Source organism: Pogoniulus pusillus, chromosome 23 (assembly GCF_015220805.1).
Source record: "Pogoniulus pusillus isolate bPogPus1 chromosome 23, bPogPus1.pri, whole genome shotgun sequence".
Lineage (NCBI taxonomy): Eukaryota > Metazoa > Chordata > Aves > Piciformes > Lybiidae > Pogoniulus > Pogoniulus pusillus.
This window is the reverse complement of record NC_087286.1, coordinates 5188310-5204949: the sequence shown is the minus strand read 5'-3', so window position 1 is coordinate 5204949 and position 16640 is coordinate 5188310. Positions and strand designations below refer to the sequence as shown.

At 50.8% G+C, this 16640-nt stretch overlaps 1 protein-coding gene across 4 annotated transcripts; it reads left to right on the top strand.

Moving 5' to 3' along the window:
• The first annotated feature begins 1607 nt into the window (after window positions 1-1607).
• IBA57 (iron-sulfur cluster assembly factor IBA57) lies at window positions 1608-10282 on the top strand. Of its 4 annotated transcripts, XR_010306535.1 has the most exons (5): window positions 1608-2232; window positions 3516-3862; window positions 5733-6021; window positions 7852-8091; window positions 10174-10282. XR_010306535.1 is itself a non-coding variant. In XM_064162402.1 (4 exons), exons 1-4 carry the CDS (start codon window positions 1937-1939, stop codon window positions 7907-7909), a joined length of 990 nt encoding a protein of 329 aa, XP_064018472.1. In that variant the 5' UTR covers window positions 1608-1936; the 3' UTR covers window positions 7910-8226. The 4 variants fall into 4 exon arrangements, 3 of the variants coding, with proteins under 3 accessions (XP_064018472.1, XP_064018473.1, XP_064018471.1); XM_064162402.1 differs by lacking the exon at window positions 10174-10282 and having other exon boundaries at window positions 7852-8226; XM_064162403.1 differs by lacking the exons at window positions 7852-8091; window positions 10174-10282 and adding an exon at window positions 6376-7499 and having other exon boundaries at window positions 1609-2232.
• Window positions 10283-16640: the final 6358 nt, after the last annotated feature.

Below are 16640 nucleotides of genomic sequence, written 5' to 3'. Positions count from 1 at the left end.
AACAGTCACATCGCTCTTCCCACCGGCGGCGGGGCCGGCCCTCCGCACCGGGCGTCTCTGATAAGGTTATCGCTGCTGCGGCACGCAGGGGCAGCCTGCTCCTGCTCCTGCTCCGTCACCAGCTGGCTGACCGTGCTGCTGCCAGCTTCGTGTTCGTGGATCCCAAACCACGAGTCCTTGTCTTGAGGGTTTAGCGATTGGTAGGCTTGGCTCAGGGCTCAGCACCAGCGCATTTAGGTTGGGTGAGGTTGGCTCAGGGCTCAGCACCAGCAGGTTTAGGTTCAGTAAGTTTGGCTCATGGCTCAGCACCAGCACATTTAGGCTGGGTGAGGTTGGCTCAGGGCTCAGCACCAGCACATTTAGGTTGGGTGAGGTTGGCGCAGGGCTCAGCACCAGCAGGTTTAGGTTCAGTAAGTTTGGCTCATGGCTCAGCACCAGCACATTTAGGTTCAGTGGGTTTGGGATGGGGCTCTGCACCAGCAGTTTTAGGTTTGGTGGGCATGGGTTGGGGCTTGGGTTTTAGGTTTGATTCAGGGCTTGGCACCAGCAGGTTTTAGGTTTGGTGGGTATGGGTTGGGGCTTGGGTTTTAGGTTTGATTCAGGGCTTGGCACCAGCAGGTTTTAGGTTTGGTGGGCATGGGTTGGGGCTTGGGTTTTAGGTTTGATTCAGGGCTTGGCACCAGCAGGTTTTAGGTTTGGTGGGCATGGGTTGGGGCTTGGGTTTTAGGTTTGATTCAGGACTTGGCACCAGCAGGTTTTAGGTTTGGTGGGTATGGGTTGGGGCTTGGGTTTTAGGTTTGATTCGGGGCTTGGCACCACCAGGTTTTAGGTTTGGTGGGTATGGGTTGGGGCTTGGGTTTTAGGTTTGATTCAGGGCTTGGCACCAGCAGGTTTTAGGTTTGGTGGGCATGGGTTGGGGCTTGGGTTTTAGGTTTGATTCAGGGCTTGGCACCAGCAAGCATCAGGTTTGGTGGGTTTGGGTTGGGGTTTGGCAGGTTTGGGTTGGGGTTTGGCAGCGGTGCTGCCTTCCCCCGATCACTCCTTTTGGCAGGGTTCATTCTGGGCCAGCAGAGTCCCCTCCCCGCAGAGCTGCACATGTGCTGGTGTTGGCAGCAGCGAGGGGCAGAATGGCCTCAAACCGACTTGCAGCAAGCAGAGGAAAGCAATCGCAGATGACAGGCATGTCTCCCGGCTATTTCTCCAGCTCTGGGATGAATTCCAGCGTAATGAGCTGCAGCCAAACCCGCGGCTACCCAGGCCCTTCAAAGTCCATTTCCCACAGCCCCGACGAACATTCAAGAGGCAAAGGAACGGCACCTTCAGCTCCATGCTTTTAACACGAGGATTTTATTCCCCTGTAATGTTGCTCAGTAGCAATTCCCAGAGTCAGACGCTATCATTTATTGCAGAGCAGGGCTACTGACAGGAGTTCCAAGAGTGTCATGAGAATATAAGAGCAGCATCCTGGGGTACCTACCTCTGCCCGCGGTTTCGAGGGGATTAAAGGCTGTGTGGGGGACGGAGTGGCTAAGGGGACTGGAGCGTGGAGAGCAGGGATCAGGCAGCTCTGCGCAGCCCCCAACAAACTTGCAGCAGGTGGGTTTGTTTTGGGCTGTTTCCTTGACTTTACAGCAGCTGCGTGCCCGGGGACAAAACGGTGCTGCTGGCCCTCCGTGCAGCATTTATGTCCTTTAGGACAGGACCAGATGCCGTCGGTAAGCACTCCCCATATGCCTACGTGCTCCCTCCCACCCCGCGACCACCGCCGCCAGAGCCGGGACCCGCGGGGCGGAGGAGGAGCAAGCAAGGGGCGGGGCGCCCCCCGCGCCGCCCCCTCCCCGCCGGCAGGGGGCGCTCGCCCCCGGGGACACACATAAGATGGCGGCGACGGCGTTAGCGAGCGGCAGAGCCGGGACCCTCTGACAGCGCTGCCGCCATGTTGGTGAGGGCGGGAGCGGCAGTAGCAACGACCCTGCCTGGGCTGCGGCGGTTGTGGCGGGGCGGGGGGAGCGGGGCCGCCGCCTGCTTCCCGCTGAGCCGGGCGCTGCTGGCCGTGCGAGGCGCGGAGGCCGCCGCCTTCCTGCAGGGGCTGCTCACTAATGACGTCACGCGGCTGGTGGCGGAGGGCAGCCCCCCCGCGGGCGCTGGCGGCACCGCGGCCCCGGCGCGGGCGCTCTACGCGCATGCGCTCAACGTGCAGGGCCGCTGCCTGTATGACGTCATCCTGTACAGGTGAGACCAAGCGGAGGGGCCGGGGGAAGCCGGGCGAGGCCACAGCGCGGAGCGGAGGGGGGGGCGCGTCGCGTTGCCATGGCAGCAGGAGCGCCAGGCCTTGGCGGGCCTCTCCGCGCTCGCAGGCCGGGCCGGGCAGCGGCCGTGCGGCAGCTGGGGCTCTGGGGCGTATTTGCGCCGTGTTTTTACAGAGGAACGGGCGAAAAAGCGCTCTCTGAGCGTGATTTCCATCCCTGGCCACGGGCTCGGTGTGCTACCCAGTAGAAAAGAGGCAGAGTGAGCTAGTGGCGGGAGTCTAGTGGAGGCTACAAGGACGGTGAGGGGAAAGCAGCATCTCTGTGAGGGCTGGGCCACATCACCTTTACAGCTTTCTTCCTGCGGGTAAAAAGTTGTGGATGTCCCGTCCTTGAAAAGTGTTCAAGGCCAGGTTGGAAGGGGCTTTCAGCAGCCTAGGAGGTATTCCTGCCCCTGGCAGGAGGGTTAGTCCCCTACAACTCTCTACAACTACCTGAAAGGAGGTTGTAGCCAGATGGGGTTGGGCTCTTCTGCCGGGCACCCAGTGACAGAACAAGAGGACACAGCCTCAAGCTGTGCCAGGGCAGGTTCAGGCTGGATGTTAAGAGCTAAGTTCTTCACAGCAAAAGTGATTGGCATTGGAATGAGCTGCCAGGCGATGTGCCAGAGTCACCATCCCTGGAGGTGTTTAAAAGGAGGCTGGATGAGGCACTTAGTGCCATGGTTTAGTTAACTAGAAGAGGTAGGTGATAAGTTGGACTGGATGATCCTAGAGGTCTTTTCCAACCCGATTAATTCGGTGATCTTTAAGGTCCCTTCCAACTCAAACCATTCTGTGGCAATAATGACAGCATACAGCAGCTACCTGATGCAGGTGCAGTGTCAGGCAATGAAAAACCACGTGCATGCAAGCTGCTAGGTCAGACCAATGGTGTCATTAATGGGAGGCACGTTTGAATGAAGCTTCTTTGCCTGCTGAAAGTCACCTCACTTGGGTAAGCGTGAGTGGTACAGAGGACTTATTGCCAGACCTGTTTCTGTTCCCAGGAGAGCTGAGGGAGATTCTGATTAGAAAAGAGTGGAATGGGTGGCTGAAAAAGTTCAGGTATTTCACTGTGGGGAGCTGAGTGCTGCTCTGGTGTGCACCAGCAGCCTTTGGTAAGGTTTTCCAGATGTCTGGACTCGCATCAGGATGAAGATAAAGTGTGTTGCTTTCCGCCGCACTTGAGGGTTTGTTTTTCTGACCTTGTAGGTGTTACTTTTTTTAGGCTTCACAAGAGTCCAGAAGAAGAGCCACGCATCCTGCTGGAGTGTGACAACAGCGTGCTGGACGCCCTACAAAAACATCTGAAACTGTACAAGATCCGGAGGAAAGTAAACATCACTCCTTGCCTTGACCTTTCTTTGTGGGCCATTGTCCCCAGGGAGGGGACTGGAGACATTGCCAGTTCCCTCACTCAGTGTGCAGACCAGGCTCTGATTTTAACTCCTGACCCCAGAACAGAAGCCATGGGCTGGAGACTGATTACAAAGAAAGGAGCAAATCTGTCAGAGATTATCCCTGGAAGTCACATTGGAGATGTTGAGGATTACCACAGGCACAGGTATAAACAAGGTAAAGTCAAGTCCTGTTTTGTTCTCTGTGACACTGGCTTTGATGTATTACCACAGTTCTTATTATCAGACTCCAGAAGCTGATATAAGACAAAAGATTAAACTATGAAAGGCACACTGATATGTCTCAATGTGCTTAACTTGCTTAATTAGTATTTCATTAATATTTAATATGTCATACTACCATACTTTTAGTCTGGGGAAGACTGAGAGGGGATTTAATCAATGTTTATAACTGTCTGAGGGCTGGGGGTCAGGAGAGGGGGGACAGGCGCTGCTCACTTGCTCCCTGGGGTAGGACAAGGAGCAATGGATGTAAGCTGCAGCACAGGAGGTTCCACCTCCACACAAGGGGAACTTCTTTACTGTGAAGCACTGGAACAGGCTCCCCAGAGAGGTTGCGGAGTCTCCTTCCCTGGAGACTTTCAAGGCCTGTCTGGATGCATTCCTCTGTGACCTGAGCTAGATTGTATGGTCCTGCTCTGGCAGAGGAGTTGGACTCGATGATCTCTTTGGGTCCACTCCAACCCCTGACATCCTCTGATCCTGTGATCCCTGGAGACATTCAAGGCCAAACTCGATGGGACTCTGAGCAATCTGATGTAGTTGGAGATGTCCCTGCTCACTTGTGGGGGCAGTTGGACAAGATGACCTTTGAGGGTCCCCTCCTACCTGATGCATTCTATGATTAATATGTAGAATATGTAATTTTATTTGCTATTTTGAGGCTAACAGTGAGCTGGCAGTTATAATTCTGCCTGCTGCCAGGATCAATATTTGTGTCCAGTTTCCTGTTACTAAGATTTTTTGGGCATGGGGTCAGGAATGCTGACACCAAAAGAAAACCAAGATTATTCCTTTTCTTAGAGGGAAACTTTTTGTGGTTTGAGTCATTGTGATTGTTTGGTGATTACACACAGTCTGTGTGTTTCCCTTGTTGCTAAGAAAGGAAAAGGAAACACCCCAACTTCCTTTAACATGGAGGACTGGATTTGCAGAGTTAACTCAGAGGCCAAAGGGTGGGTCACAGAATCACAGAATATTAGAGGTTGGAGAGGGAACTTGGGCCTGGGGATATGGTTTGGGGTGAACCTTGCAGAGTGGGGATATCAGTTGGATTTAGTGATCCTGAGGGTCTTTTCCAACCTGAATGTTTCTGTGATTCTGTGACTCTGTGCCTGCAAAGAGCTCCCACTGATTTTACTGTGTCCACACAGAGAGTGGATTAAATTAATCAACACCTGAAAGATGATGGTCTTCTACCTAAACCCGAGTTTCTTTTTCTGAAAAGCAAGCTCCTGGTTAGTCAAACTGGGCTGGGGCTGCAGGTGTGTGCTGCCTCCCTTGAATCACAGAATCAGTGAGGGCTGGAAGGGACCACAAAGATCATGTAGTTCCAACCATGGGCAGGGACACTCTACCCTAGATCAGGCTGGCCAGAGACTGGTCACCTGCACTGGTCTTGCTGTGCTGCTGTGGAAAGCTGGGTCCAACACTCAAAAAAAACCCCAAAATCCCAAACTATTTTTGTGTCATTGGTGATAAAAATAAATACCTGGTCAGACGTTTGGCATTTGGACTTTAACAAAGATAGTCAACGTAGGTTCTTTAGCTCTGAATAAAGGAGCTTACTGAAGTAACCTTGTGGGGTGTGGGTGAGGATTTTGCTGTTGGCATTGCTGTATGCTGATGTCTTTGTGAGTGGGCATGCCTAAATGATTCTATGATGCTGGAGTACTGGGAAATTCATTATGTCACACAGCTGCTTCTGGGTTCTCTTGGTTTTGCAACTCACAGAGGAAGCATTTTTCAGATCTTTTAATTACCAAAAGTCTTCCTGCATTTACCCATTGGTTTTGCTCTTTTCTTAGGAATTCCTGAAGGTGTGAAAGATCTCCCTCCTGGAGTAGCCCTCCCACTGGAATCCAACCTGGCGTACATGAATGGTGTCAGTTTTACCAAAGGCTGTTACATTGGACAGGAGCTGACAGCCAGGACCCACCACGTGGGCGTCATTCGCAAGCGTCTGCTGCCAGTCCAGATCTCAGCTCCTCTTCCCAAGGACAGCATTCCCGAGGGGGCTGAGATCCTAACCCAGTCTGGAAAGTCAGCTGGCAAGTTCCGTGCTGGAAGAGGTGATCTTGGCATTGCTCTGCTGAGGTTAGCTAATGCTAATGAAACACTCAGCCTCAACCTAGCAGGGCATAAAGTGAAGCTCACTGCAAGTATTCCTGAGTGGTGGCCAAAGAATTCTGGTAAATAGATGAGGCATTTATTGCACATTTGCCTTATTGAGAATAGATTTTTGTGGCATAAATTTGGGAGGGCAGCTATGCCCTCAGCTGCTGTTTGTGGTGTTTGATGGTGAGGGGGCATTACAGGATTCTTTAGATCAGGACAGAACAGCAGGAACCCAAAGCTGTTGTACCCATGGAGTGTTGCTGATCAGAATAACCATTCTATGGTGTTCTGGTGGGTTTTGTTAATGGAGATCATGCTTCTCTTACCTTGCAGATGATACATACTCAGGCTGAAGTGAGCAGATTGCTCCTTGCACTGAGCTGCTTCTTAAACTTGCTGATTCTTGGGTTTTTTCCCTCCCACTCTAACTGCTGATGGTGTTCAGGAAGAGGAATACCTGTACTCTACATTTCAGACTTGAGTTCTCTGGTGGAAAAGCTCTCAAAGATCGTTGTTCTCTGGTTCAGCACTAGCAGCAACCAGCTCCTCTGGCACACCTGACCCTGGTCCTGCACATTTCCTTCCTTAGATAAGCATTTCAGAGGGAAGTGCTACATTAGAGAGATAAGGTTCACTGGTGCCTGCCCTGGGTGACTTGTATGGGTGCGCTGGTGCTTGGCAGACAAATCTCTCAGCAGAAGCATGCCCTCCAGTTGCTGACAACAGCTGAGGGATGGATTTTGGTGGAGGTTTTTTGCGTTACCATCTTTGATTGTTCATAATGTAGAAAAATCTTCTGCACTTCCCTGAAGCCTTTGGCAGGAGTTAGCTCACTGGTAACTCCAGCCTGTACCCCTTTCAGACCTTTGCTCCATCCCTGAGCTTTTAGCTGCAGTCCCTGGAGAGCAGCTTAATGCTCCTAGCTAAGCCTGGAGTTTCTGAGGGAGGATTTTCACCATGCTCTGATGCTTCACCACCATGATTTTTCTGAGAGCCCTTTGTATGCAAAACCCTATCCCTCCTACTGTCTCTAGCTGTAGTTTGCTCAATCCACCATCTCCTGTGGTACTCAAGAGCAGCCCAATACTTCAGCCTTTCTTTGCTGCTTGTTCTGGCTCCTGCTGCTCTTCTCTCTTCACAGTTTCTCTTGCTTCTGCAGCATCTCTCTTTGCTTCCCCAAAGCAAATCAGCTCTGTGCCTCCTTGCCTCCTCAGCCTGCAGGAGCCCTCCTGCATTGGTGTGCATGTGCATGTGTGTGTGTAAGGGCACAATGAGAGAGAGACGCAGGCAAGATCCCACACAGACCAAAAAATAAACCTCTTGTGTGCCTATTTGTGACAAAAATTGGCATTTCTGTTGAGCCATTACTGTGAAAAATGCTCATATTGGTTAAAACTTAATGCTTGCTGTAAAATGAGTTTGTGGACTATCTCATTAAAAGTTGGTTGTAATTTAAATGTGGCTGGTCTGGGAGAAGTTTTATTTACCTCCTGTGAGGATACACGATACAATAAAGACTTTGTTGGGTTGCTTACTGACACCAAACATCTCTCACACCGCTCATCACCTTCTGGTCAGCTTTGAGATTGTTAGCAAAGTCTTTGTGATGGAGAAAAATAAACACTAAAGAAAAGTGCTTCATCCTTTCATATGTGGCGAAGGTGAGACTGTGCCACCTGCGCTGACATGAAAAGCCTCCTCTCAGCCACCCTTGTGCAAAGCCTCCTTAGAACAGTCATGCTGTACTGCTGTGTGCAGCTTGTTTCTTCTGCAAGGGCAGGCCCTGAATCTCTTTTTTCTGCCACACAGGTTTCCCCTGGAGGGACTGAAAAGCCATGGAGATGTGGTGCTGAGGAATGTGGTTTAGTGGTGACCTGGCAGTGTTGGGTTAACGGTTGGACTTAACAGCTGGATGCTCTTCAACCAGTACAGTCTTTTAACTCCACATCTCTGTCGCTGCCACAGTTCCCCTTCACCCTCCTCGCCGCATCATGTCCCACTCCGCCACGGTTCATCCCTCCCCGTTCCCGCCTCGGCTGGCGCTCGAAGGTGCGTACGGAAGCTCGCACCTCTCCCGCCCGGTGCAGGGCGGAGGGGGCAGGGGCGCGGTGCTGCGACTGGCGCCGCCCCGTCCCCTGCTGGCGGCAGGCGGCAGTGCCGTAAGGTGGTGGTGGGTAGCGCTTAGCCTTCGGCCCGGCGGGGCTGCGCGGGCAGAGGTGAGGCGGCAAGGCCGGCCCTTCCTGGCTGCCGGGATGGGGCTGGGGGCACTGTGGGGGCTCAGCGGTGCAGTTGGGAGTGATGCGGCGCCTCGCTTCTCTGAGGGCAGCAAGCGGCCGCTGCGCCGTGCGGAGCGGAGCCGGCGCCTTGGAGAGAGGGGAAGCTGCGTGGGCGCTGCTCGAGTAGAGCTGTGCTAATAAAGGACGTATCTGCGGAAGCGCGAAGCTGTCGTCCTGTTTCGCCGCCTGTGTCCCATGCAGCCTGTCAGAGGTCTGTGTGTGCTGGGAAGTTAGAGAGCCCTGAGCCCTGCTGACACACCACAAATGAGAGCTGTTTCCGCACGGGGAGAGCGGTGAAGTCAGGAAGTGTTCGAGCCTGAGATCCCAGTAGGGCTGGGCAGCCTCCCTTGGTGGTGGGGGGTTGGAGTCGGTGATCTCCAGAGGTCCCATCCAGCCTCTACCCTGCAGCATGTGCAGGGCTTGCTGCAGGTGGTGCACAGTTTGGTGTGGGCTCAGTGGAGCTTGTGCAGGGCTTGCTGCAGGTGGTGTACAGTTTGGTGTGGGTTCAGTGGAGCTTGTGCAGGGCTTGCTGCAGGTGGTGTACAGTTTGGTGTGGGCTCAGTGCAGCTTGTGCAGGGCTTGCTGCAGGTGGTGCACAGTTTGGTGTGGGTTCAGTGGAGCTTGTGCAGGGCTTGCTGCAGGTGGTGTACAGTTTGGTGTGGGTTCAGTGGAGCTTGTGCAGGGCTTGCTGCAGGTGGTGCACAGTTTGGCGTGGGTTCAGTGGAGCTTGTGCAGGGCTTGCTGCTTTCTCTCTTTTTTTCTTCTTGTTCCTTTTTTGTTTGGGATTTTTTGCATTTTGTTGGTTTTTTTTTTCCCCCTCCTAGTCTTGAGGCTTTGTAGTAATAGTTAGTTGATGATGGACTGCATTGCCTAGCAACTGAGCTATATATTAATATATTTTTCCCCCTTGTTTTCTTCCAAAAGGATGGAAATGGCTCTGTTCCACTCCCTCTGGATTTTGTTTTTATTATTATGTTTCTTCAACCTTTTAGTAGCATTAAAAATATGGTGATAATGAGGGAAGGGTTGGGTTCATCATCTGTCTGAGTTAAGGCAAAAAGTTATGAGAAAATAATGACTTCATTAAGGGAAAATGTGTAAAAGGTGATAAAATGTAATTTATCTACAAGTCGTTTGACTGACTGGGGAGAATAAGTCAGGTACAGCATTTTAGCACAAAATAAAGCCTTTAAAACAAGGTTTAATTCTTGTCACAGGAAGCACAGGACTTGATTTTTTTCTCACTCTCTGCAAGTCTCTCGCAGTTACTCAGGTGGGATGAGCTCTCAATGGGGAGAGAGGAAGAGAAGTAGCAGGTGCATCATCGCTGCTGGCAAAAACCCACAAACACTAATTCCAGTGTCTCACATGGAGATACTAAAGCCTCAGAGGAACGAGAATCTTGCCAAGAGATCTCTCGTGCTGTAAAATATGATGGTGTTATAATGTATATATTAGGGATCAAAATTTCCTTGCTGGGATGGTTTTGGGAAGTCCCTGATCAGCTGAGAGTAATTGCTTAGATAACACTTCTTGATTGGGAAGGAGAGGAAGGAGTATTTCGAGCCCTCCCACACGCTTCTTTCCCACCTGAGAAGCGTTTGCTGGCTGAAGAAGGCAGCTCAGCTGTGTCCCCATCAATAGCCCCCGCAGGCAGGAGCGGCTGCCCGGGGCAGCGCTGCAGTCCTGCATCCCCAGCCCCGTAGCTACTGCACAACAGAGAGAAGACTACAATTCCCATAGTGCTTCCACATACTGGTACTCCAGTGACATCAGACACTACATGGCTGAGACTGGTTGTAAAGCGAGAAGACCGAAAATGTAAGCTTTGGTGTTTCTTTCACTTCTGTGGCAGGGCCTTTGGCAGTGTGAGCGCTTTGCTTGCTAGGGGAGGATCTCGGCGGCTGCAGAGGTTGTTCAGGTCGTGTCGCTGCAGAAACCGTGAGGTGACATTTAAGGGCACGCCGTTGGTGCTGTTTCTGGTAGCGTCGGTGCAGCGCAGCCACTGCTCCGTCTAGGAACCGCCGTGTGGAGTAACTGCTTCACGCCGGCGCTGACACTTGGTGTCGAGGGGGCTGCTCCCTCAGCCCAAACCTTGCTTGCTGCTTTTTTGCCCTGCAGCTTCCCGGGGTGGAGGAGAGACGCTCTCCACAGCCTGGCAACAGTGCGCGCCTAGTAACTGAGGGGTGCAGCCTGCGTCCCATGGCAGGGCAGCCAGAGGAGGTGCGGCGGCAGCGCTGGCTCAGCACCCTGAGCCGGGCTGAAGGCTGCTGCAGTGCTCCAGGGTGCACAGCCGGCACCCGGGAGCCGCCGCGCTGCCTCCACCGCCCCAGTGGCCTGCGTCGGTGGGAGGAATGCGGGCGGGGAGTGCCTGGTGGGAACGGCGCTGCAGGTTTGTCTCGGTGGAAGTTGATTCTCTCGTAACGGGAGGAGGCTTGCTGGGGGTTTCCTTGGGTTATCGGTTTTTGTTCAGCGTCGGCAGTGACATTGCTGGGTTATTTTTTTCCGATTTTCTTTTAAAAGTCTTTCTACAGTGCGATATTTGCTTAGGCTGCTGTGGTGCTGCAGTTTAAAGTTAGCCTGCTGATTTACTGGCCTGATAGTGCCCAGCTTTTCCAGCCGGCGCCTGACGAAAACATCATCCTCCAGACCCAAAAGTCTGTCTCTTCATGTTAATCACCAGAGTCTCCTAATAGGGACAGTGAGGAGAGACTTAGGAAGTGGATAGGAAACTTGTCGTCCTTGCTCTGAGGAAGGTAATAACTGCTCAAGCAGGGTATAGATTCCCTTTCGTTCCCCTTCAGAAACAGTGTAGAGCTGTGAAACGCCAGTTTGCTCACTCTGCAGTCTCAAAGTTGGCTGCTGTAGTTCTTGAATTTCACAGTGAGGAGCTTGTTGAGTAGGAGAACAACCCCATGCAGAGATACAGGCTGGGGTCGGAGTGGCTGAGAGCAGCCAAACAGAGAGGGATCTGGGGGTGCTGATCAATACCTGCCTGAACATGAGCCAGCAGTGTGCCCAGGTGGCCAAGAGAGCCAGTGGCATCCTGGCCTGCATCAGGAATGGTGTGGTCAGCAGGAGCAGGGAGGTCATTCTGCCCCTGTACTCTGCACTGGTTAGACCACAGCTTGAGTGCTGTGTTCAGTTCTGGGCCCCCCAGTTTAGGAGGGACACTGAGATGCTTGAGCGTGTCCAGAGAAGGGCGACGAGGCTGGGGAGAGGCCTTGAGCACAGCCCTACGAGGAGAGGCTGAGGGAGCTGGGATTGGTTAGCCTGGAGAAGAGTAGGCTCAGGGGAGACCTCATTGCTGTCTACAGCTACCTGAGGGGAGGTTGTGGCCAGGAGGAGGTTGCTCTCTTCTCTCAGGTGGCCAGCACCAGAACAAGAGGACACAGCCTCAGGCTGTGCCAGGGGAGATTTAGGCTGGAGGTGAGGAGAAAGTTCTTCCCTGAGAGAGTCATTGGACACTGGAATGGGCTGCCCGGGGAGGTGGTGGAGTCGCCGTCCCTGGAGCTGTTCAAGGCAGGACTGGACGTGGCACTTGGTGCCATGGTCTGGCCTTGAGCTCTGTGGTAAAGGGTTGGACTTGATGATCTGTGAGGTCTCTTCCAATCCTAATAATACTGTGATACTGTGAGAAGTAGCTTTTAATCTAATCTTGGCAGTCTTATGATATTGATACACGAATGCCTTTATAATGATATGTTAATGTACACAGGTCCTTGTGCAGCTGATTTAATAGATCCTGCTTATTTGGCCACATATGCTGGTTTGTACTTTGAAAGGGCTTCTTTCCACATATGCAGTAACTCGAAATTTCAGCTTTTGTTTGTTTGTTTAAAAAGGAGACATTCTGATTGAGTGGAGTTTAAATGGTCCTATATTGTCCATCTGTCAAATTGAGCCTGGGAAAATGTTTGTAACTTGAGTTGGAATTTTATATTCCTAAACAAAAGGTTTTCCTGCAAGTATATTAAGCTGAATAATCCTCTTTTGACAAGGACATAGTCTACAATTTGTGTACCTCAGCTGCCTTTGGGATAGTTCACTCTGAAGTGAGTGGAAGTTCAGTTTAAACTCTTGTTTGTTTAAGAGTCCTTCTTGTTTCCGTGGCCTGTTGGGATCTAAGTGTGACACTTGGTAAGAATGTGAAGTGAATATATAGAGGAAGCTGGCATTAAATTCCCTTTTATTTCCATGGAGCCTGCACTGAACACAAATAAGCCTTTGGCATACTTAAACATTTATTTGCTGGCTGGATAGTGTGAGTCCCATGGGTTTTGTAGTGCCAGATGCATTAAAGGAGGTGCCTTTTGCCATCTTCCCCTCAGCAACCCCAAACTGGAGCTTTTGGATAGTGACATGTTGCAGCTGAGCTGTGTTTGCTGTTTCTCTAACTGACAGCATCTTGAGGGATGTTTTTACTTTAATTGGGGATTAATAAACCCTATGAGGAGAGGCTGAGGGAGCTGGGGTTGTTTATCTAGGAGAAGAGGAGGCTCAAGGCAGAGCTCATTGCTGTCTACAACTACCTGAAGGGAGGCTGTAGCCAGGTGGGGGTTGGTCTCTTCTCCCAGGCAAGCAGCAACAGAACAAGGGGACACAGTCTCAAGTTGTGCTGGGGGAAGTATAGGCTGGATGTTAGGAGGAAATTGTTGGCAGAGAGAGTGATTGGCATTGGAATGGGCTGTCCAGGGAGGTGGTGGAGTCACCATCCCTGGAGGTGTTGAAGCAAAGCCTGGCTGGGGCACTTAGTGCCATGGTCTGGTTGATTGGACAGGGCTGAGTGCTAGGTTGGACTGAATGATCTTGGAGATCTCTTCCAACCTGGTTGATTCTATGATTCTAATTAGGGTCTTTTGGCATTTCTAAAGAAAAAGCATCTTTTGAAACTCCAGAGGATGGGCAGCATGCAAAAGTACTTGGAAATAGTAAGAATTCAGTGTCCCAAGTGGCTTTGGGCCACAGTGAAGAGTGTGTAGTGGCTATCCCTAAACCCCAAATCAGTAACTTTGAAAATAACTGAAACTAAATGCAGATCAGAGCTCTGCTTCTAAGTTAACTGCTAGCAATTTATTCCTCATATTTTCAGGTTGACAAAGGAAGGATTTCAGTGAGTGGGTGGGTTATGAGTCTGAATGTCTGAAATTGATAACTTCAGGAAGGCAGAAGTTAGGGCAACTACACATAGGCAGCCACAGTTCTTGGTGGATAATCCTGTACCAAATGGCTTCTCAGGTGCTTCAGTTCTTGCCATTGACAAATTCACCTGAAGGTTGAAGAAGTGTTCTGTGTGTTCAAAGGGTGTTTGGCTCAGGAAGAAGTACATCACAAAGGTACTGTCTCCACCTTTATGAAGATGGAGTTGAGCAGGTTGAAATCTTTCCCCCACCAAACTCTCTTGTCCAGCTTTGTAAAGATAGACCCTAAATCTAAAAGATGTTCAGAGCAAGTGGGTTAGAGACAAGTGTGGATCTTTAAACTTAGAAATGTTCCTTTCTAACCTCATTCTGGAACTTGTAAATCCTCAGGGGAGATTTTAGGCCTTGCTCAAGATCTCCCTGCAGTATTAAGGTCATGTTTCAAATAATTTCTTTTCCTGGAGGATTAAATGTACCATAGCATGTGGAATTGCCAAGCCTGTGACGTGGTTACTCTGCCAGGATGCCATCAGTGTGTGTGTATATGTGCACGCTGTGCCCCTCTAAAGTGCAGTGTAAATCCACCTGAGGATGCCACTGTTTGTGTAACTCAGAAAAACAGCAGTTCAGATCAGCAGTGCTGCCCCGAGCCAGTAAGGAGTAATTGAAAGTTGAGTTTCATCTTTACTGTGGCTTCTTTTTCTGTTTGAGAAGGGCAAGAAGATTGTGGAAAGCATAACTCTGTCCATATTTATATGTGTGCATGGGGAGAACATTGTCCTTGACTTCAAGGGTCAGGGTATGTGGGGGCAGAAGGCACCACAATCAGTGCAGTGACTCTGCACCTGCTGGGTGGGCTCTTTGCAAGGCTCATTTAGAGTTTCTAGTGCTAATTCAAAAGTCTTGCCAGGGAGATGAGCAGCCATGGCACTCCTAAGGAATCCCAAGGAGACTGCTGTTTTCCAGGATATTGAATGGTTCTGTTGTTGGGAGTCTGTCATTCCTCCATCATATGTCAGATCCAGTGGAACCGGGCCAGAAGCGGATGGAGGTCTCGGTGGGAATGAATTTCCATAACATGACAGCTGGCAGCCTCACCGAGAGACTCAGATGAGTGTCCTCACAGAGGGAGAGGCTTTAGAATGGTTTTAGGCATGGCCCAGTTGTCCAGTCACTTTATAGTGGGCTCTTCACTGAGAGAGCAGGGAGGGACTGTGAGAACCAAGAGAATGCAGCTGGAAAACTGCTGCTGCTGTTATAATGAGCTTGGGCTGGGACATGACCACGTAGGAACCCATCAATTTGCTGCTGGAACAGCTTGTTTCCTTGAGATGCTGTGCTGTGGTCATTGGCCTTTTTGCCCAAAGGTCTTCTTGAATGACACAGAAGAAAATAAATCTATTTAGACATTCAGGATGTGATATGAAAGTACTCTGTGAGAACCTCTCTTTTTGTCAATGTTGCACAATGCCAGCTGGCAGCGTTGCTTTAACTAAAGCATTGGCTTCTACCAGAGCTCTAATGTAGCACCCTTGGATCCTGAAGATATCACAGAAAACCTTTCTAGGAATGAATTATTTACCAGCAGTGCAGTAAGCACATGTTTGTATCAACTCCTAAAAGCTAAGTGACAACCAGAGAAAGCTACCACTGCAAACTCAATCTTCCAGAAGAGGTTGCATTGCCCTGGCAGGGAGGTAAGGCCTTTGTTGAACAGCTGTGTACAGGTGAAGCTTAGGTTGGAGTCTGACATAAGTGCTAATGCAGCACCTGCAATGCTTTGGAAGTTTTCCTTGGGCTTGAAGTAGTTCCTGTTTAGATATAAAAATGGATTGTTGTTTGGACTTTGAGATATCAACTGATGCTTTGTCAGGTATCAGCTGATGCTCTGTGAAACCCACTCTTAAAGTTTGGAGTGGTCATAACAATAGTCATTAACCAAACCTGCTGGCTATCATTAAGTCTGCTTTGACAGAGCAGCTGATAAACCACAAATAGCTAAAAGCTCAGAGGAGGGTGGTGACTTAAATGCATATTGACAGCACAAATCTGTATGGGTGCTGTAAATGTACCATCAGTTACCCTTCTAGAAGGAGGCTTTGTGGAATAGAGTTAGCAGCTTGGAGCAGTCGTATGCACCTGCAGGACCTGCTACCTCAGCCTGAACTCCAGGAGCCCAGTCTTCCCATCTGCATGGGCTATGGAGCTTTCTGTGGTGTCAAGGCTTGTGTTGTGCAGGTTTTTGCTTGCAGTGCAGCTGGTGTGTGTTGTATAGACATTGAAGACCAAATGGGGCAAGAGCAGAAAGCTCAGCATTGCCCAGAATTGTTGAGATACCTACACAGAGGTTTCAGTGGACTGTTCTGCAGCTTACTCGTGGCTGTGTCTTTCCTGTTGGTCTGAAAATGTTTCTCAGCTGCAAAGGGGTGGAAATGCTCTAAGAAGCCTGGTGAAAGGTAGCTATCAGAAATGGGTTAACTGATTTCTCCAGCTCTTGGCCTGTTTCCAGCAAGCCTTTGGAAAAGCAGAGACTTGACTGTGGGCTGAACAGTCTTTGTAGTTGGCCACTGGTTTATAGAATCATAGAATCAACCAGGTTGGAAAAGAACTCCAAGATCATCCAGGCCAACCTAGCACCCAGCCCTGGCCAGTCAACCAGACCATGGCACCAAGTGCCTCATCCAGTCCCTCCTTGAAGACTTCCAGGGACGGCCACTCCACCACCTCCCTGGGCAGCCCATTCCAATGCCAATCACTCTCTCTGACAACAACTTCCTCCTAACATCCAGCCTAGACCTCCCCTGCCACAACTTGAGACTGTGTCCCCTTGTTCTGTTGCTGCTTGCCTGGCAGAAGAGCCCAACCCCACCTGGCTACAGCCTCCTTTCAGGTAGTTGCAGACAGAAATGAGCTCTGCCCTGAGCCTCCTCTGCTGCAGGCTGCACACCCCCAGCTCCCTCAGCCTCTCCTCACAGGGCTCTGCTCCAGGCCCCTCGTCAGCTTTGTTGCCCTTCTCTGGACACCTTCCAATACCTCAACATCTCTCTTGAATTGAGGAGCTGAGAACTGGACCCAGGGCTCAGGGTGTGGCCTGAGCAGTGTTGAATATAGAGGAAGAGTAACCTCCCTTGTGCTGGCCGCACTGTTCCTGATACAGGTCAGCCAGAGTTGAATGTGGATG

What these genes read in the sequence shown, in the direction of transcription:
- IBA57 (XM_064162401.1), top strand. Translation starts at nt 1,937, where the DNA reads ATGTTGGTGAGGGCGGGAGCGGCAGTAGCAACGACCCTGCCTGGGCTG. An exon ending in TATGACGTCATCCTGTACAG is followed by an intron (nt 2,233 to 3,515) that starts GTGAGACCAAGC and finishes TACTTTTTTTAG; the next exon opens with GCTTCACAAGAGTCCAGAAG. An exon ending in CAGGCACAGGTATAAACAAG is followed by an intron (nt 3,863 to 5,732) that starts GTAAAGTCAAGT and finishes CTCTTTTCTTAG; the next exon opens with GAATTCCTGAAGGTGTGAAA.